Source organism: Ctenopharyngodon idella, chromosome 10 (genome assembly GCF_019924925.1).
Source record: "Ctenopharyngodon idella isolate HZGC_01 chromosome 10, HZGC01, whole genome shotgun sequence".
Taxonomy (NCBI): domain Eukaryota; kingdom Metazoa; phylum Chordata; class Actinopteri; order Cypriniformes; family Xenocyprididae; genus Ctenopharyngodon; species Ctenopharyngodon idella.
Window position 1 is genome coordinate 34,920,916 of NC_067229.1, and position 22,256 is coordinate 34,943,171.

General features: G+C 37.3%; 1 protein-coding gene across 1 annotated transcript in view; it reads left to right on the forward strand.

The window, feature by feature from the left end:
• Positions 1-22,256, forward strand: part of gbe1a (glucan (1,4-alpha-), branching enzyme 1a) — a 159,416-nt gene that overhangs the window by 10,656 nt on the left and 126,504 nt on the right. Inside the window, exon 2 of the mRNA XM_051908043.1 lies at positions 11,569-11,738. Within this exon, the coding sequence (XP_051764003.1) occupies positions 11,569-11,738 (170 nt within the window). The remainder of the gene's footprint in view (positions 1-11,568; positions 11,739-22,256) is intronic.

The window sequence follows — 22,256 nt, forward strand, 5'->3', positions numbered from 1 at the left end:
CCAAAAAAACCAAAATAACGACTTATTTAGTGATGGCCGATTTCAAATTCGGAGCATAATGAATCAGCGTGTCGAATCATGATTCGGATCGCGTGTCAAACCGCCGAACTGCCGAAATCACGTGACTTTGGTGCTCCGAACTGCGGATTCGACACGCTGATTCATTATGCTCCGAAGCTTCCTGAAGCAGTGTTTTGAAATCGGCCATCACTAAATAATTCGTTATTTTGTTTTTTTTGGCGCACCAAAAATATTCTCGTCGCTTTATAAAATGAATATTGAACCACTGTACTCACATGAACTGATTTAAATATGTTTTTAGTACCTTTATGGATCTTGAGAGAGTAAATGTCATTGCTCCCTATGTAGGCCTCACGGAGCCATCGGATTTAAACAAAAATATCTCAATTTGCGTTCCGAAGATTAACGAAGGTCTTACGGGTCTGGAACGGCATGAGCGTGAGTAATAAATGACAGAATTTAAATTTTTGGGTGAACTAACCCTTTAAAAGTAGTAATTACAAGAAACAAAAAAAAAAGTGAGATTTAAAAGACAATTACGAGGGAAATAAAAACAAACAAACAAACAATTGCAACAGTTTGCAAGATATGAAGTCACACTGTGAGATTTAAAAGTCCTAATATAAGAAAAAAGTCACATTTGCATTATATTACAAAAGTCGCATTGTGACATAAAGTTGCAATGTGCTTTCATACATGTGAACTGTCCATCATGCCACATCCTTGCCTTACATTTAGTTGAAAAAGAGGTAAGGGCATCAGTGCAATATGCAGTAAAGGAACACAGAAATCATTGCTGTGGTTCTTTGTATATTACATATCATATCCAATTACTGTACTTCGTAAAGATTTTTTTTTTTTTTTTTTCATCATTTGATTAATGCTGTTTTGCTACAGGTGAAAGTTGAAGTCTTGTGGTGCTAGAGCGATACTAGGGAACTAGTGAGCTTATGAATTTATGAGGCTGCCTTGTCTGCAAGATTATTACATGAATACCTGCTGTTGCGGAGTGTCTAAGACTTATTATTAATCTCTTTCTACAGTGGAAACTTTAGCTGTAGTGCAAAATGACCCTTCAGTGGTTCCCATTCATTGCAATTGCATGGAAAGAGTGGTACATTATTCAAAATGTATAATTTTTTTTGTATTTCAAAGACGAATAAGAAAGAACAAATTCATACAGGTTTAGAAGGACATGAGATGTTTTTTTTTGTTTTTTTTTGTATGTTTTTTCTTTGCAACTAAACTTTTTTTTAACATGCAGTAGAGTTGATCAGTCTCAGTGCTTTTGCAAAGCCATGGTGATGGACTCATGGGTGAAGGAAGACAGAGGCATTTGATATTACTGCAGGAACCCAGAGCAATTTTTGGACTTGAGTTTCTTGCTTAAGGGCACACAACACTGGTCAGGGATAGACACTATAGGGAGCCAGCAGCCCTCCAGTGCTACGCCGGCATTTGCCACTATGCCGCTTCGCACCAATAATCAAGTCATGGATGCTGAGCTCTCGCACACTGCACCACACCATTATTATTCATGAGCTTGTTTTCCCTTTGTCTTTGCTTTTGCCTTTAAGAAGCCCCAGGTAAAGATTCACCTGGACCATTCCACCCTGTGCTGAAGAAATAGCATTTGGTCAGATAATAACTTGGCGTATGGTTTTGTATCATCAGCTTCCTGCGGTTACATCCTGATTGGAGGCTGTTTATTCCCTCTTGGACATTTCAAGGGCTGATTGTTTTTTTGCTTCTGCTAAAGTCATAGAAGACACTGCATGACGATACTTGGTCCTTTATTTTATTTTATTGCATTGCATTATTTCAGTTTAGTTTAGTTTTTAGCACAAACTGGCCCATAATATAGAAAAATTCCAAATCTCAGGTTTTGCTCCATCTTAATAATTTGTAATGCTAATTTTATAGCTTTATACCCTTTGTTTAGCTCCTTTATTTACAACAAGAAATGAATCTGCATCTCCCACATGAACATCCTTGATCGATGTGCTTGGAGCATTTGTGCTAACCACTAAACCACAGCTTCAGTAAGAGTTTTAGTTCCAAGGTGTGTCCTCACCTTAAGAAAGGAACCTCAGTATTTTATAAAAAAAAAAAAAAAAAAGACAGTCAATATCCTAGACTGGCTGAGTCAGGCAAAGGCTTAGTCCCTGATGGCAAATCCAGGAGACAAAAACAGGCTTTGTGTCCTCATCCTTCTTCTTTAATTGGTTAAATTAACGGTTAAGATGTGGTTTGTGTCAGCAGAAGGTCAGCAAGAAGTTTCTCGGCCTCTCTGTCTCTGGCTTTCTCATTCATAATAGGGTGCTGCTTAAACTTTTAGTATCTTGTTTGTGGTATATTATGTGATGGAAATGACATTTTGAATATTTTTAGTGATAAAATTGTCTTAATTGTGATAAAATTTTAGTGATAAAATTGTCCTAATTTCATAGCTAGCATTTTATGTATCATAAATATGCACAATTAAATAATATTTTCACACTTTTTGCATATTTTGACAAAATTAAAACAACTTTTTTTTGTCTTCTAATTATATAGTTTATAAGTTACTTATAGTGAAGTAATTGTATGTCCTTATAACATGTTGTGTGTCCTTATAATTGTAACGATGTATGCAGGAGATCCAAAGAAGGCAGAGGAATCAGGTTATCAAAAACTCAGAGACTTTAATTCAACTCAAAGGCAGGCAAACGGACAGTACAAACACATCTCCAGTGTTGCCAACTGCTTTAAATTGAAAGTAGCAAAAACTGGTAGTTAAATGTCACTAGATGACATCATAATGGCAAATTCATTGATCTATATAAATATGAATAGAGATCAGTGGGCAAAATAAGAATCTAGATAGGATTTGTCCAAGAAGTTGCTAGATTTGTCCCTAAACTTTTGATAAAAGTCTCAAAAGGGGTGGGGAAGTCACTAAATCTAGTGACAAAATCCTTAAATTGGCAACACTGCACATCTATAGACAACAGAGACTGGACAAAGAGTGCAGGGAAGAGTGAAGGTAAATCATAGACAGAAACGAGATGATTAATGACGAACAGCTGACACAACTAAACTAATGATGATGGTAACCATGGACAAAAAGTAGTGGCAGGAAACTGAAAAGGAGCACAGGAACGAATCAAAATACAAACTGAAAGTACAAACAAAAACTGAAACGTGACAATAATGTTATTGTACTTTTTGTAAACTGCGCTCCATACCTAGTGAAACGACATTTCATTCCACTGCATACCACAATATGACTGGAATGACAATAAACCTTCTTTAATCTAAAAAATGTATTTAAAAATGATATTAAATGGTTGATGGTTATTTCAGTCTTTGTTTAGATTATCATAATTTTAAACCTAATGATTCATTTTTTATGATGCAATTTTATATTTTGATTGCAGGTCTAAGCCAAATTGTAAAACAATAAAATCTTTACATTTAAAAATTTGAAAAGTAGCAAAAATACACAACCGTTCAAAAGTTTGGCATCAATATATTTTATTTTAAAGAAAATCTTCTTCTTTTAAAGAAATTAATATTTTTATTTAGCAAGGATGGATTAAATCGATCAAAACTGAGTATCTCAAATAAATGCTGTTCTTGTGAACTTTCTATTCATCAAAGAATCCCGATTTTTTTTTTTTTTTTTTTTTTTTTTTTTTAATCAATTTCCACAAAAATATTAAGCATTACAATGGTTGCACTTTATTTTACAGTATGTGCACTTTCAATGTACTTGCAGTGCAATACCCACAATAGTACTGAGTTGTGTAAGGTAACTACATGGGCTAAATTCAGGTTTAGGTGTAGGTCCAGGGTTAGTACCTAGTTATTACCCAGTTAGTGTCATTACAATAAGTACATAGAATGTTCATGTGAAACAGGACTATAAAATAAAGTGCTACCATTACAACTGTCAACATTAATAATAATGTGTAGTTTTCTGAGCACCAAATCAGCATATTAGAATGATTTATGACGGATCATGTGACACTGAAGACTGGAGTAATGATGCTGAAAATTCAGCTTTGCGTCACAGGAATAAATTACATTTGAAAATATATCCAAATAGAAAACTTCTTTTAAATTGTAATAATATTTGATATTAATGTTTTTTTTTTTTTTTTTTTAACTGTATTTTTGATCAAATACATGTAGCATTGGTGAGGATAAGAGACTCAAAACATTAAAGGGTTAGTTCACCTAAAAATGAAATGTCTGTCATTAATTACTCACCCTCATGTCGTTCTAAACTCGTAAGACCTTTGTTCATCTTCGGAACACAAATTAAGATATTTTTGATTAAATCTGGGAGTTTTTTTTATCTCCCATAGAAAGCAACATAATTACCACATTCAAGGTCCAGAAAAGTAGTAAAGACATCGTTAAAACAGTTAATGTGACTACAGTGGTTCAAAAACAAAACAAAAATAACGACTGTATTCAACAATTTCGTCTCTCCCTTATCAGTCTCCCACGCTATTTACATAGACAGCGCAGGCTTTCGTGTTCTACGTCAGGACGCCGGCTCCTGCGTCAGCATCACACGCATGCGTCGTGCTGCTCACGTGAACAGCGTCAGCCAATACTGAGTCGGCGTTCTGATGTAGAACATGGAAGTGCTGCACTGTCTGTACAACATAAACAGTGTAGGAGACTGATAGGCGAGAGACGAAATTGTTGAATAAAGTCATTATTTTTGTTTTGCTTTTGTGCACAAAAAATATTCTCGTCGCTTCATAACATTAAGGTTGAACCACTGTAGTCACGTTGACTATTTTAACGGTGTCTTTACTACTTTTCTGGACCTTGAATGTGGTAATTACGTTGCTTTCTATGGGAGATAAAAATAAAAAAAAACCTCTTGGATTTCATCAAAAATATCTTAACTTGTCTTCTGAAGATAAAAGAAGGTCTTACTGGTTTGGAACGACATGAGCGTGAGTAATTAATGACAGAAATTTCATTTTTTGGGTGAACTAACCCTTTAAGAAATCTTAGCAAAAGTGTAAATGATTAGCAAAGCATGCTAAAAAGTTTTCAAAGTAAAGTAACAAGTAAACAAAGTTTAACAAAGTGCCCTGGGTTAAAGAAACAACCAATATTTAACAAAAATTATGACTTATACCTCTTAGCTTACCATCTTACACTGCAGATATTAAACCATCAGCACTTCCTGTTTCTCTTGAGTCCTTGTTTACCTCATTCCACTCCAAATCTAAACTATGCTTTTGAGTTTGGGTTTTGACGCCTCTGGGTGTACACAAGAGCGCCTCTGAAGCTGTGAAAGACCCTCTGTGATTCTTTTATGGTCATGCAGGGACGCCAGGGGCAGAAATGAGAGGTATTTGCTGCCGTGTGTTTTCATCCGCATGTAAGTGAGCTATCTGTGCGAAAAGCGCTGTGTCATGATGAGTCAGCTCACCCCGGGGCTGTTAGCGTAGAAGATGAGACGTGCGTGAGCGCCCTCGCTCTTCTAACAATCTCTCTCGAGCTCCCCACGCTCACCCTCCGAGGCGTCCCCGTTCAATGAGCGTGGCCATTCTCTAAAACGTGCTTTCAAGAGCATAGGATCGAGTGGTCAAGTGTAGCCTCTTTTAAAACTGACCGGAGCAGCATGCACCACTTTGTGGCTGCTCCTGGCTGCCTTGAATCATTGTTATTACAGAACGGCAGAAAGCTTGTTATTATATCTGCAATGGCAGGCTGCAACGTTTCCCACGTCCCCTCCCTCTCCTCTGCACCTCCAGCAGGGCCGAGCTGAGCACCGATTCTTTCGGAGCTTGAGTCCGCTTGACCACCGGACTGAGTAAGTAATGGCCTGCTGAAAGGATTTGTTCAGGGGGTGATTAAGTTGCTCCGTCTGCTCTACGGGGGTCATATTTTCCCTTTTGTATCCAGTCGGACTGGCAGATGTCTATAAAAAGCCTTGTGGATCTCAGTGTGTGGCCCATCAGAACTACGGTCTTAAGGCCGTGAAATAACCACTTTTAAAGCTTGATTGTTTTTTTTTTGGTTTCTTTTATCTTCTTTTCTGCAGCTTTGTGGAATATTAATTCTGCTTCGTTTGTCAGCTATTCCATAAAAATCAGGTTTTTTGATCGTCACAGTCCAGGAAAGCTAGGCGAGTAGATTTGTTCATTCACCTGACAGGTTGTGACTGTACATCTGTGACTGTGGCTGTTAACTGTCAAACTGGTAATCAGTCGAGTGGTTTGGTCATTTATGTTTATCTGGGAATCATCAGGAAGAGATTCTGCCTGTTTTTCCTTTTGTCTGTCTGTCTGTCTGTCTGTTCTCTCTTTCCCCATCTCTCTCGCTCTCTCTGATTAAGAGCAGTGTTTGAGAGGCCACTTGACGGCACCCATCACCCTATTGTTCCTCAAGTTTTAATGAGCACTTTAAACTCCCAGAGGAACCCAAATGAGCGGTTCCCATCGGTAATTATTCCTAACACTGCCATGAATATGCACACAGAAGTCCCAGCTGGGCCCAACACTCTTTACATTCAAACACCAGCTCAAGCTCAGAGGTCTCACAGTCTTTTACCTTAGTTACACACCATTTAAAATGAATGTGCAAGCATGGAAAATGGCAAACAAGGGGAATATGTAGAATAATTATCCTTTTTTTTTTTTGTCGTCACTATACCTAGTGTCTCACTACACTTAGGTGTCTTGTGAATATTATGGATTATTAATTGCCTGATCATGATTTGAGTGTTTGAAAAGACTGTTTTCATATTTGTTACTTAAGGAGACAAAGATGTTTAGTGCATTTTTGAGAAAAAAAATTGTAATTGATTGCAAATGTAGTACTAGTCTCACTTTAAGCGTCACGCATTTTTGATGCTTAGTAACAGATGCGCACTGTTTGGGTTAGCTATTGCTATGGGTATTGCCCTTTTGACTTTCCTAAAACAATTCTTTTCTAAATCAGTTAACGTCATATTTCATCATTTGAGATTAAATTCTGAATTTCTGAAGTGGGAAATTCACACACACAAAAAAATATTGTTCTAATTGTTCAAAATAAGAATGTGCATTAAGCCACTTAACCAGAGACTGATGTGCCATTAAGGTTTAGCACAATTAGAGTCTTTTAGGTAGAAACGTCAATTAACAGTACGGAGGAGGACACAGATCTCTGCTCATTTTTTTCAGTTGAGTGAGCAGATATGAGCAGTGTTGTGCTAAAAAAAGGGCAACATACTTGAAAATGTCAACCACAAATGAGATTTCATCAGTTGATGCTTTGTTTTTCTTTTTCCTCAGTATTTCACACTATTCAAGTCAGTCAGAGATTTGATTCATTGGGGTTTAATTTATTCACCATTGAGAACACATGTCCACACACTCTAAATTTGATCTACTTTCTGCTCTAACATCCTGACATAATAGGACTATGTTGAAAATATAGATTTGTCAATTTTAATCTATTCTGTAGGGGTCTAACGATTCACACATTTTTTCGATGCATCGATTACAAATCCCGACGATGCATAGCATCGATCTTGAAACATCTGCGTCTGAAAATTTAGGCAGCTAACTTGTTGCTGGCTGTCCTATCAGGCAAAGACTTTGCAGGCAGCATAAGTAGTAATTTGTCGCTAGAAATGACATCAAAGGTGGAAAACATTGGTCAAAAATGTACATTTACACACAAACTGACCACCAACTGCAACTTTCAGACGCCATCTTTATTTTTTTTAACTGTCACAGAATGGAAATCACTGGATGGTGGGATATCAAAGGATACATCTATGCTGCCTTCAAAAATTGATATCTCAGAAGACAGGAAGTGAAGCTAACATTAGATTCGGACATGCCTTGATGCCTTCCTACCTTTGAATGCATCCTCCGAAGGCAGCATTTTTCAGTTTTCGGAGCTAACATTGGATTCGCACGTGCCTTGATGCCTTCCTACCTTGGAATGCATCCTCTGAAGGCAGCAGTTTTCAGTTTTTCGGATACAGCCCATGGCCCCCTATATCCTTAAATAGGGCACCAACTGCAGAACCACCCAGCCATACATCACAGCAGTCTGAGGACAGCAGCAACAGGCCAGCAGCAACAGGCCAGCAGTCTCATGCTGCGTTCCAGACTAGCTGGAACAAACAGCAGTCTCATGCTGTTTGTTCCAGGCAAACAAACAGCACGAGACTGAGGTTGTGCATAGCTTCTATGAACGGAGCCGCTCTGAGACGGAAGAAACTCGTAACATGTAAATAAAGCGTTGTGCTTCACCATATTTATTCACTATGGAATCGCAGCCTTTGTGAACTCACAATAGGACTATGTTATATTATCATTTTAAATGGTTTTAATACACCGTGCAGCCTTAAAAAACGGTCTAATAATGCGATTTGTGGATTCTCGTCCATGGAATGCACCACTTCCGGTATTTTGCCGGCTAATGCACGGGCAAATTGCAATCGAGGATTTTTAAAAATTGAGTACTCAACTTGAATCGAGGAATCGTGACAGCCCTATTCAGAATTTGGATTTGTCCCACCTCCTTTGAAATAACATCTGGAACGCTACTCAAAAGTCGAACATTAACCTCAGTGATACGTGCTATTTGACTTCACTTCAAGATGTTGGCAAGTTGCAATGAGCATAAACGTAAAAATAAACTTTAACATTAGACATTAAGTTTATGTAATGATACCTTAGTTTTTGCATTTCGTCAGCTGATTTCAAAGTGATTTTATGTTATTTTTGTTTATGTTAGTTTTTGCCATAATTGACACAAAAACACAACGCTCTCGTCTGGAACACAGCATCAGACCAGTGCTGGGGTGGAGCTTATAAGCGTCATCAAGGTATAGGTTTATTGGTTGGGTGGGGTTGGGCATTTGTTAAGGTAGAGCTTATAGTTATAGTAAAGGGAATGGTGGGGATACAGTATCGTCAGCACCACCCTAACTTCCGGTCTGACGCTGCTGGCCTAGCGCTGCTGTCCTCAGACTGCTGTGATGTGTGGTTCTGCAGTTAGAAATATTTTAATATTTGGGAGAACAGCCATTTGTAGTGGTGTCCAAAACCATAGTGGACGTTATCAAGAGCACTCATTCAATCCCACAATGCACTGTAATTACAAGTGTACAACCGATGTATGCTCAACGGATAGAGAATACATAATTCACTATGAGAGTCGTGCGCCAAATGAATACCCGCATCTGACCAGAAGATGGCGCCTGCAGCTGAATCATCCATCCATCCATTTTCCAAACCACTGGTCCAATGTGGCTACAGCGTAATATCATATAGGTATAAAATCCTTTTTAATTGATTATCCAATTGTTTAATTAAGGTTTGTACATTGAGGTTTGTACAACTGTTGATACACAGTTTCCATGATAGAGTTCAAGATAAACCTTTTCATCTTACTCCTGGAGCTGGCAGTTTGCTAAGTTTCAAATAATTATTAAACAGCAAACACAAACTGTGCAAAAGCAGCAGCCCTTCCGGCGCACTCAGTGTGAATTAGCTCACTCGTTTTCATTCACTCCCTCGAGTGAACTATATTAGTGGACTAATGTAGGGAATAGTGAATGGGGCTATAGGGGGCGATTTCGGACACAGTGATTGATATCTGAATTGTTTTTTTCGTCAATTATTTTAAAATGCTAAAATCGAATGAATCGTGATTCAAGAGTAATTCAATGCTTTAAAATATTTAAACACTGAATTATTACAGGCACGAATTAATGGAGACGTTGTGCTGCATCATTCGTGCCCTTACAGCTCTCCCTAACAGATACACCCTGTACTTTTTACCACCTTTTACTGGATTTTCAGGTGATGTGTGAACAAATTTTCACCAAACATTATTTGTAGTGTGCCTGCCATCCAATAAATCTCAATAAGTTGTGTGCTTTGTTATTTAATTTTTTCAATTTTATTATGAAATTCAAAAAAAATAAATGCTATTTTGGCACTCTTTAATGGTGAAGTATGTATTAGGGGTGGGAATCTTTAGTCACCTCACGATCCGATCCGATTCCGATTCCAAAACTATTCTTGATCTACTTTTTTTTTCTTATTAATTAATTAATTAATTAGTTTACCGACTTAAAAACCTTAAAATCCTTACATTTACATAAGTAATTATAAGTAGGCCTACTTTTTAAAATAATTACAAATTGAAAAAAAATGTATTAAAACAATTGTATGTTAAGAATTTTAAACTTATATAACTTCAAAACATACAAGCAAGTAGCAAATAATAAAGAGGAGCAACGAAACATACTGCAAGCAATAAACAAAGAGTACTTTCAGTATTTAAGATTATCTGAACGTTTTCTTTCTCATGTTTACTGTCGTTTGTTACATCATAGACAGCGGGAGATCTAATAAGTTGCATTCAGGCACGGATCTCTTTTGAAATATAGTAAGTAATGCGGATTGTCCTGTCCATTTAATCCCTTAAGACAAAACTGGCTGTGTTTAGGCTACATTAATGTTGCGGCATAAAACCATTTTGAGACGCAAGCAGGCTACATTAAACGACTATAGCCGCATGAGCGAGCACTTTTCACAAACAAAGCGTCAACATTTGAAATTGAAAGCAGCCTTCTGTAAGTGAGTTTCATATTTTAAATATACAAGTCCACTGCATTCCAAACGAATAAATGATGCCTTCGTAGAGCATTTGTAAGGAAAATACTGACGGGCGAGACCACGCACAGCAACATCAAACAAAGCTCGCGTCTCTCACAGCACATCCTGTGCAGTGAAGCCCGCGAACGTCGTTGTAATTCGCTTCAGTCTTTCCGAACTTTATTAATTATTATTTTACGGAAGGTTCGAGTGGTGTGTGTGAGGAATCCGGGTGTTTCTAAAGCTAAAGCATACTCAGCGTCATTGCGCATCTGAATTAAAACTAAGCTCAGAATCGATTCTGAAATTCTCAGAATCGATCCAGAATCGTTGGAGAGAAAATCGTGATGCATCGATGGATCGATTTTTTTCTCCCACCCCTAGTATGTATGTTTGTGTGTGTGTGTGTTTAAATGTTCAAATACATTCTCTTAACCCAGAATCATAAATTTGTGTCAGTACCCAGTCTTACCAAATTAAATCCGTGTTTTAGTTTATCTGAATTTAGGCCTATCACATATTTTCAGTGAAAGCGGCAAGATTGAAGGAGCAGAAGAGCAAGAAACTCCTTTGAAATCCCTTTCTAAAGGCTACAAACTCTTCTTTTAATCACTGTGTGTGTTAGCGCTTGTGTGTACAACAAACTTTTCTTGAAAAGAGCCATGTGTGTATCTCTGCACCTGTGACTCATTAGCTGGATCTTCTGCACAAAATAACTTTAAAATAAGTTTTCTCTGTGATGCAAAGCTGACAGAGAAAGCTGAATTTGAGTGATCTCTTTGTGTGAACTAAGAACAACTGTCTGAAGTTGCAGAACACTGGATCATGGAAGGGTGAGAAATGGAGCTCGAGACCATAATGTCTTTATTATGTCTCTTCTCTCTGTATATTTCTATCTTTCTCTCCCTATCTGTCATGTCTTCAGATACAAGCGGTTTGCAGAGCGCCTGGCACAGCTGGAGGAGGCGGAAGGGACCTTTGATCGCTTCACACTGAGCTACCAGTCCTTCGGAATTCAGCGGCGATCTGACAACGCTCTGGTCCTTAGGGAATGGGCCCCGGGAGCGGAGGCCGTCTTCCTGACTGGGGATTTCAGTAAGCATCACCACAATCCTGTAATACGGAGATCCCTGCCTGTCACATTCAGACACAAACCCTTCTTAATGGACAGATTTACGAAGCAAAGTACAAGCGGTTTATTGTTGCCAAGGAAACAGGCTTTAATTTTAGGCCGCTAATGCTTAAAATGCTCTTCGCGTTTGCAGGGTGAGAAATCTGCGGGGTTTGCATTGAGTGATTTATTAAGCCATAATGATGTGTGTTGCCAATTGTGTGCTTGTCTGGATTGTTTACATGTAGTCTGACAGTATTGTTCTTTAGAGACATCAAGAGACAGAGAGGAAGAGGGAGCTGGACTGATGTTCTGTTATTAAGTTTTACTCCATTAAAAGCCGATTTGGAGTCTGTTAGAGGCAGGGTTCAAGATAAGGCTAAATTTCCCTCTAATCTTGAAGTAACAGGAAGACATCCTGCAGTTTGCTATGTCTCAACTGCCAAACTTCACCATTGTGTCTGAAAACTGAACTGATGCCCTGGTGGGAAAAGTGTGATGGAGATCAATTGATTGGACAATTCTTTGCATAATTCTTTGTTAACTTTGCCAATAATTAATGGTTCACAAGGACAGATGCGAATTTGCTAAACATTTATAATTGTTTTCATGTTATTGCCTAACTGATAAATGGCCAGGATGTAAGTGACAATATTTTGTCTAAATAAATTAAAAACCTATCTCTTAAATTCAATAATTTTAAATGACATTAGTGAATTTGGGCATCACAACATTATAATGTACACCTGAAATATATTCGGTATATATACGGAATAAGGTTTTTAAAATTGTAGAAAAAACATGGAGATATAATTAATTTTAAGTTTTATTCAGTGTTAACAATGAGATTATGTGTTTTTTTATAATCAATTAACACTGCTTTTGTCATTTTTTACAAGATGGACAAAAATTGTCCATTTGGTTTAACCAAAATTTCGATTTTACCGAATGACACTTTTGGTTATACCGGATGACAATATTTTCAAACAATGCTAACATTCTGATATCTAGCTAACTAGCTAGCAAAAGGACAATCAAACCTTTTATATTTAGTACAAGTTTTTAAAGTATAACAACATGTTCCATGTTTTATAGCGGTTGTACCAAATGACCTGATGTTTCATGCGCATGAGCAAGTGAAAACATGAATTTTTTAAATAGTTAAAAAAGAGTTATTTACTTCGCTTCATGACCATGTGGTCCTTTGCAGGTGTCTGAATGATGTCACATCCTGTCACATGATATTGACCGCATGACTTGATCCAAAATGGTCCCTTTATATTGGTATATTACATCAATGAAATTCATTTTTCCAGACATTCTTTCTCATAACAAAGCAAGGACAATGTTGATATATGATTATATAAAATCATGCCAGAATAAAAAATGTATACATTTATTACATTTTAAGATATTTTAATCACAAATGAAATGGCTGTATTGGCCTTTGGATGGTTAAACCAAATGACCTTTTGACACTTCAGAATCTTTAAAATATATTTATATGTGCAGAATATAATTAAAACCTTTTGGATTCAATAAAAGAGATCTAGTTGTACTACCTTACGTAAGTAATATCTTTGTTTTTTTATTATTATTAATGCCTTTGGACAAAAAAAAAAAAAAAAATGACCTGTTGCGTCATTGACCCATACACTACCATTCGGTTTGAGGTTGTAAGATTTTGTAATGTTTTTGAAGGAAGTCCCTTAATCAATGGTGTATTTATTTGATCAAAGATACAGTAAAAACAGTAATATTTTGAAATGTTATTACCATTTAAAATAACTGTTTTCTAATTTAATATATTTTAACATGTAATTTATTCCTGTGATGGCAAAGCTGAATTTTTAGTATTGTTTCTCCAGTCTTCAGTGTCACATGATCCTTCAGAAATTATTCTAATGCTAATTTGCAAAGTTGAAAACAGTTATGCTGCTAATTGTGGAAACCGTGATATGTTTTTTTTTTTTTTTTTTTTTCTGGATTCTTTAAAATATAAACCTTTTGTAACATTAGAAATGTCTTTATTGTCACTTTTGATCAATTTAATGCATCCTTGCTGAATAAAATAATTATTTAAAAAAAAAAAAAAAAAAAAAAAAAATCGAACTGACCTCAAACTTTTTAATGATATAGTCTTGAATATATTGAAAAATCTTGAATATGGGCCAGTAACCAATATGGTGATATATTGTGCATCCTTAGACATCACTGTCATTCTTTTCAGAGCTAACACCCAAATAACACCCACTATTGTATAAGCAGACAGCATGTGTACTTAAACCAGTGGTTTTCAATCCTGGTCCCAGGGACTCACCACTCTGCACATTTTGAATGTCTCTCTTATTTAACACAGCTGATTTATGCCCGGTACACATTGTACAATTTTGGGCTGTCCCAGACGAAAGATGACCAATCGTGGCGATTTCTGTTGTCGTGGCTCCTAAACGGTGGTCCTACATCACACAGTGAGAGAGGTTCAAAGACGGCTGTTGTCATAGACTTGCGTCCAAAGTCTGCGATCATTTTCTGACAGTGTCTCACAGTGTTTTTCCTGCTACGACCTACGTCTACAGACTAGCCAATAAAAATGCAACATGAAATTGTATATTGATCAACGCGGTATGTTGCTAAAAGTTAAAACTACTAACCTCAATCTCCATTTGCAAAAATTTGCATGCCAAGTTGGCCTCTTTTCCCTAGCCATGACCGTGCCCATATTCTCCTCTTTTGCTTCCTCCTCTTTTTTAAACACACATAAAAACTACAAATGCCACTGCATACTGCATGCATACTGATGACGTTTTATTCTTCTATACTTATGTCGTAGCCTACAGCACGATTCAATAAGTGTCATCATCGTACAGTCTACATACATATCGTACCCAAGTTTATTAGACCCATGTCGTACAGAGTGATTTGTAATGATCTCATAGGATTGCTGTAGCAGGCGTTAGATCATCAGCTCATAGGTGAGAGCTCTATGAACTGAACTGAATATCACATAAGAGAGACATACAAAATGTGCAGAGTGGGTGGTCTACTGGACCAGGATTGAAAAGCACTGACATAAACAATGCTAACAGTGGGCATATTTATTTTTAGTGAATTTTCCTCTTAGTGTCTTTCCCATGTCCAGATGGATGGTCACATATGTGCATTAGGCATGAAACATGCATGAGGAAACTTTGATGCATGATGTTCAAAGCTTTCTGCTTCAGTACTACTTGAATAGCTGTCAGAGAGAAGAAAAGGCAGAATGTGTAGGAAGAGGGAAAGACAAAAAGAAAAGAAATATTATATGAAAAAAAAAAAAAAAAAAAAAAAGTCTATGAATGAATGAAGGAAAAGGATAAAGTTTAACCAGGAGGATTCCAGTTGGTAGTTGAATGAGATTATAGATTTTGTGGTATTATACCACAATTTCAGTTTTCACATTTCACATTTTTGGTGGTGGTGGTAATACTATTTTCAAATGTACAAACATAATCCTATTTTTCTAGACATATTTCAGATCAGGTCATGTGATTAACTTAATGATTAGGATTCTTCTATTATTATTTTACTTCAGTTTTTCACCCAGTTTTAGTTGGGTTTATTTTTTAGTCTTTTGTGTTTTAGTCTAGTCTGATAATTTTTTCAGATTCATATTTGTTGTTGTTGTAGTTCATTATTTCAGTCTGTTTTTTTAACTACTGTTCATAGTTTAGTTTGGTTTTAGTTTTTTTTATTAAGTTTATGAAAGTACCTTTTATAAATGAAATGTTTTTTGTTTTAGTTTTAGTGTTCGGTAATAACTCCTATTTGACTCAGCTTCTACAAACAGCAAACACACAACATAAACCTTACTCTGAGGGAGCACTGCTAGCATTTTGGCGGGATTCTCGCTTTTCGCTATTTAATATTTTATTCTCCTTCTTTTGCTGAGAGCGTCTTCTTTTACCGTTTGTGTTTCCTTCACCTTGCGCTTGTGCCTCTTGTGTTTCTCACAAGTGAAGCATATCAACGAATCCTTCGCGCTCTGCCTCAGAGCTCACTTTTTTTTCCTTTGAGAGAGTAGTTGTTGGAAACTTTGAGTTGAAGTTGTTGTTTTTGTATTCTTTTTTCCTTTCTTCTAAGCCTCCGTCTGTTTTGACCCGTTGCTGTCCTTGTATCTCAGAGTGAAGCTCTTAGCTGTCAAATGCAGGAGTGGGAACATCTGATACCTGTTCTGAGCTCACGGATCACATATTCTGTCAGTGAAGTCAGCCTGTAGTCTCTGCGAAGAGTCGGCCAATAGGAAAGGGACCACTTTGTGTCAGTTCATGTTGTCAGGAAGAGATCTTAAAGGTTCCTGTTTGAAAGCTGTTCTGTGTCTGCTCTCCTGTCTGGTCCTTCCCTCCAACCTTCTCACCTTTGGCTGACGGAAAGGTGTGACAATGTCTTCCAAAAAAATAAAGCTTTCATTGCTTTTGCTCACACATAAAACAGAAGGACACATATTTATATTGTATTTATTATTTATTTTGTTCCAAACCCATCGAAAATCAGAAAAATCATGCAAGTTGATGAGGGAAGTAGCGATATTCGATTTTGTGAATGAATCATTCTTTTGAGTCAATCATTGAATTGGTTGTTCTGGTTCACAAAATGGTCTGAAAGACACATACAATTCTCAAGTTTAACTCACAAATAATGGCTTAAATCTAATAATAATTTAATTTAATAATGGCTGTTTGCCACATGTAAATCACAAAACCAGTCTAAAGGACTCATTCATTAATTGGACTGATTCAACTCAAGTTCAACTCACTGACTTAAATTTTGTTCTGTTTGTTAAACTTGGTTCACAAAGCCAGTTCGAATTCACAAATCAAACCATTTTTAAAGTTCTGCTCACTGACTTGCTGAATAACCACCTGCATCTCAGTCTGTTTGTCACATCTGAATTATTCATTCACAAAAAGAAAAGAAAAAAAAAAAAGTATGACATGATCTGATTCTGTAGCTTAACTCTTGGAGTGAATAATGGCTTAAATTTCAGTCTGTTTCCAAATTAGACTAATTCGGTTCTCAAGTTCAACTCAAAGCTGTCTTGTGACTTGGAATATTTATACAATACTTTTATGGTGCTTTTGGGTCCTCTATCCCCATTCATTGTTATTTCATGGAAAAGAGTGACCAGCACAATCTTCATTTTTGTTATGAAACTGCTCAGAGACTCAAAGGCTGAGGATCCAACCGCAGTATTTATTAGAAGGGTTATCCACAATCGTAATCCAAACACAGGCAAAGGTCATATACCAGTAGAACAGTCCAAACAATAACACAGTCCAAGAAACACAGACTATGGCTGAATCCCAAATGGCACACTTCTATGCACTTCTGATTTTGTGGACTTACAGTGGCTGCTGCGTACACGTGTCCGTTAAGTCCACGAGACCGTAGGGTGACCCATTCATCATTTTAGGTTTCAGAAGGGTGCTCACGAACGCCCCCTTTGCGGCCGCTATGTGCCCACAATGTGCACTTCAGCTGAGCCCGCCAGTCTGCGAGCTATGCAGAGGACTTTACCCGGCACTCAAAGCGGCATTATGTCACGAAAGTGCGGACTCAGAGGAAGACCGTGAGAGTTTAGGGTGCCACTTGAGATTCAGCCAAAGAGTAATCCAGAGCACGAAGCAGAATCAGTGTTGCCAACTGCTTTCAATTGAAAGTAGCTAAAACTGGTAGCTAAATGTCACTAAATGACATCATAATGGCAAATTCATTGATCTATATAAATATGAATATAGACAAGTAGGCAAAATAAGAATCTAGATAGGATTTGTCCCTAAAATTTTGAAAAAAAAGTCTCAAAAGTGGCAGGGAAGTCGCTAAAGCTAGTGACAAAATCGTTAAATTGGTAACACTGGGCAGAATGAACCAAGACAAGTGAAAACAGAATACAGCTCAGAAATGCAGTACATAACACACGCAAGACTTAGCAAAGAATGACTGAGGGCCTGTTTACACCTGGTCACTTCATGCATTTTCTCTGATCGGATAGCTATCCGATCGTGAAAAGACCAGGTCTAAATGCCCCCCGAAACGCATTCAAGACGGATATAAATCCGATCGCTCAAACCACTTCAGCAGTTGGTCTGGGCCGCATTCCAGTCAAAACTGAACAGGTCTAAATGCATCTGGTTGTTGAAACCACATATGTAAATTTAACTCCTCCCAAAAATACTAAAAAATAAACGTGTGAGAGCGTGTTATATGCTAAATAACATGTTATAGTCAGATATGACAGCGCTACTGCAGCACAGAGTAGCTGAGTATCTCTTCAGCAAACTGCCGCAAATCAAACTGAAAGTAAGTCGCAGGCGCTCAAAACACAATCATCTTCATTAAAAGTAATGAGACTAAATGATCTTACCAGAGCTGTGGCCACACTCTCTCCTATTGCGGTCTTTGATTTTGAAATTAGCTGATGATCAATAAAATACAGCTCATATTTGTTGCTTTCAGTGACGTGAACTCCATTAAATCTGCATATAGCGCGGGAATTAAAGATCGGATTTATATCCATTTTGCAGAGACACATTTATGTGGCCAAGTGTAAATGAAATTGTTTTTATGAATCAGATAGCTATCCGATCAGAGAAAACGCATGAAGTGACCAGGTGTAAACAGGCCCTGAATTGATCAGGCTTAAGAAGAGTGAGCTAATGAGGCAAATGAGTAACAGTTTTAGACAATCAGTGATGATGAAACAGGGCAGAGGATTATGGGGGATGTAGTCTTTGATGGAATGGCAAAAGTCTGTGATGGAGTGCCCCATGGTGGCTTTCAAGGGCATTCCAGCCGGTTATCATGACAGTTTTTTGGATGAAGTGCTCCTTTAATACATATGAAAAAAATAGGCCTAGTGAAAATCAATAGGCCTATATGTCAATCATATAATCTAGCAGGAAAGTTTAATATATGTTTGTAATAGCTGTTACAGTCATTTTGACCCAAAGAGGATTTTCTTTTTTCCGAGAAAGCTAGTTAATGTTTTCGCATTGGACTATAGCTTACTGACTGCTCACACAGAGTATTTTTTACTCAAATACTGAGGTGCATAAGCTCAGATCAATGAGGCCTATGATCAATCCTTTCCAAAAAGAAATACAAAACCTGTGTTAATTGAAAGTTAACAAAAAGATTGAATCCAATATCTGGTAATAATATAGCATAATGAGAGAATTACAAGCCATTTAAAAGGCCAGTCATTTTTGACGGGGAACACCAAATTAGGTAAAGGATTTTCAACACAGCACAAGGGTTAAAATAGTGTCTATATGCTCAGTAATTGCTAACTATCCTACTCAGTGTTTGATCTGACTCTCAGTACCAGTGGGCCACGTCCCAATGCACTCTTTTCACTCCTCTCTCCCAAAACTGCTTGTTTCATATCCTTAAAGCTTAATCGGAAGTCATCAGGGAAGGAGAGCTCAACTAGAAAAATGCAGCACATGTCTTATTGCAAAGCAGTCAAACCACCTCTGGCCAGCTTCAGACTTCTTCTAATTGAGAGTTGTGTTGTGATTTGCAGGCTGTGTAGGGAAACGGGGTCCTGAGAGTATGACCTGTAAAAACTCCCACCTTCTGGTTCTATACGTGATTTTGCTTTTTGTTCCTATACATATCTATACTTAATGTGCATGTGTTCACAAACATGAAGCTTATTCCTGGAGCTCCACTTATGCCGTTTCAGCAATTATCGATTATAGCTGGAAGACATGATGCATATTGACGCAGATCCTCCCTCAAAGCCTTCTCTTAATACACTGCTTGCATGCCTTGAAGAGAATATTGATCTCAAAGCCCGAAGCACCTTTTAAAATGATAATTGATGATAAGGAGTGAATGATTAGCTAGTTCATGGTTCTTCTCATAGTGCTGTCTTTGTATCTCAGCAGCTTTCTCATTAAGCTTGTGTTATTGAGTCATTCCAGCACCTGATCAATAGTTTGACAGTCCTTTGGTCAGACAAGGACTTTGTGATTGAGATATTTTGCCTGTTTTATTTAGAAAGGACTGTGTAATGTAAATCAGAACTGACTGTGTGGTTATGTTTCACCTACTTTTGGTTATGATATTTAGTTGCAGTGAAGCAGTGAGCTGTGCATGAACGCTGGATTCCATCGCTAAAACAAAACAAATAAAACAGATAATTCTGGGTAATATTTTATTTTTCTATAGTCCACTTTAGACATTCTACTAACTATAAGTAACTTTGCAACTACATGTCAAGTCTCAGACTGTTAGTAGACTGTCTACTTAAAGTGCCCCTATTATGGATTTTTGAAAATGACCTTTCATGTAGTAAGTAGCTTTAAGTGAATGAAAACATCCTGCAAAGTTTTTAATCTGAAAGTGCACCATATATAAAGTTATTGTCTCTCAAAAGTAAGAGTCGACTCAGAGTCAATTAAATGAGTCGTTTGTAAAACGAATCCCAAGCCGTTTCGTTGTGACGTCACAACGAAACATTAGCATATTGCCTGCCCAATTACTGCGTGCGCAGATGCCAGGGAAAATTCATTTTTTCAACAATACCACAGCAGTTCAATCTTTTGCTGTGTTCCCGTCATTTTACTGACGACTGCTTCTCAAACCTCGGGGAGTTTAACGCAGGATTCACAAAACGCTTGGTCTTAAAATATGGATAATGCCCAGTTTATTTTGCTCCGCTGAATCTCAACCTGTAAGTATGATTAATAAATGATGTTTATATTTTCTAGCGATCGTTCAAAATTCGTAGTTTGGTATGTTGTGTAACGTACAGTCTGTATGTCTCCTGCTAACTGGCTAACTCACGTTTATGTAGTTCTGCTATTCAGATGTGGGTCCAATATTGTCTAAAAATGTGTCGATTAATGCAGCTTGTCTGTCTTATTACTTGGAGTAATGATCAAGAATGGAGCACGACTTTTGTTTACAAAGTGTAATGCATTATCAGCTATTCACGTTTGTGCTCTGCTAACGTGGGAGTTTACAACATACAAAACAAAGTTTTTTTTTTTTGTTTTTTTTTTCCTTCTGCGTTTTTATTATTACAGTAGTATGGAGCTCTATATTGTAATAAGATATTAAGATACTAGTCCGCGCTAACTAGTTGAAGTATTCTCTCTGTAAACAGTAAACATGTCGAACAATAATGTAGACATTTTTCTTTGTTAATAGTTATGACGAAAAAGTCTGTGTACACATCTGGCCTAAATGTTTATCTTATGTTAGAGGTTTTCAGCTTCGCTTGGCATTCTGATATAGCTCCTACAGGTGCACCTACATAAAGTATAACAGTGACGCTGCTATCACGTCTTATATATAACTAAGGTGTCACTTACCATATAGAAACGTCATACGCCAGTCGTGATTGTGAATCAGTTTCTGGTTGATCGACTACTTCAGACGTTTCATCGTCGGACTCGGGCTCGAATTGATATGGTAAAATCAATGCTATCTTTTCTGTCCATACATTGTATACAATGTCTTGCGAATTAACCCTTCGCTGGGAGTTTGATTGACAAGCGATCTAACCAATCATAACGCCGAATCCGCCATTTTGTCCGACAAAGCAGTCAGGAGTTAGAAGATTAACCTCGGTGGACTTGAACTCGAAAAATGGTGTGTACTGACGTCTTTTCGCATTAGGAACAACATTCCTTCTCATGTTCATTTATGTTTATTTGATTCTATAAATTAACTAGTAGGAAGAGATGATCGGTTCACGAGCCGCTTGAGCTGAGGCGGTACAGCAATCTGTCACGACACATTAAAGAGCCACAAAACGTTTTTTTATTGTTCAATTTCTCAAAAAATTACACAGTTTGAAAGCTGGGACTTTGTTTAATATCATAAGTAACCTGCTCTGTCTTGTCTGTCGACATGTCGTCAGTGTCCTCTTTGCTCCGCGATGTATTTTTCACTCTGTGTGGCATGACAGCGCCATGGCTTGTCGGACAAAGCAACAGTAAGGGGGGCAGGTCTTTGCGAAGGGTCAATTGATAGCTGTCATTCAGTTATAGCAATTTACAAAGGATTGGGTCATCTGACTAATCAGAGCAGTGTAGGCTCACGGAAAGGGGGGGTTTAGAGAGACTGAAAACTCAGGTGAAATTAAATGTATATTATGAGAAAACGAAAGTGTTTTTTTGACCTTGCATGCATGTGAACCTGTTGTAGGAGACTCCCAAAACAATATTAGGAACCTTAAAAAAGGCATAATAGGGGCACTTTAATATATTTTATTTTGGTGCTCCCCCAACTTTGCAAGTACATGTCAACTTATTCTACTAACCCTTACCATACCTTACAGTTTAGTAATACAATAATGAGAGTTAGTTGACATGTAGTTGCAAATTAATGATGATTAGTTGACGCGTAGTTGCAAAGTTACTTATAGTTAGTAGAATGTCTAAAGTGGACTTGAAAAAAGTCACCTAATTTTGACTTTATACCTCACAAATAAGATTTTATTTCTCATT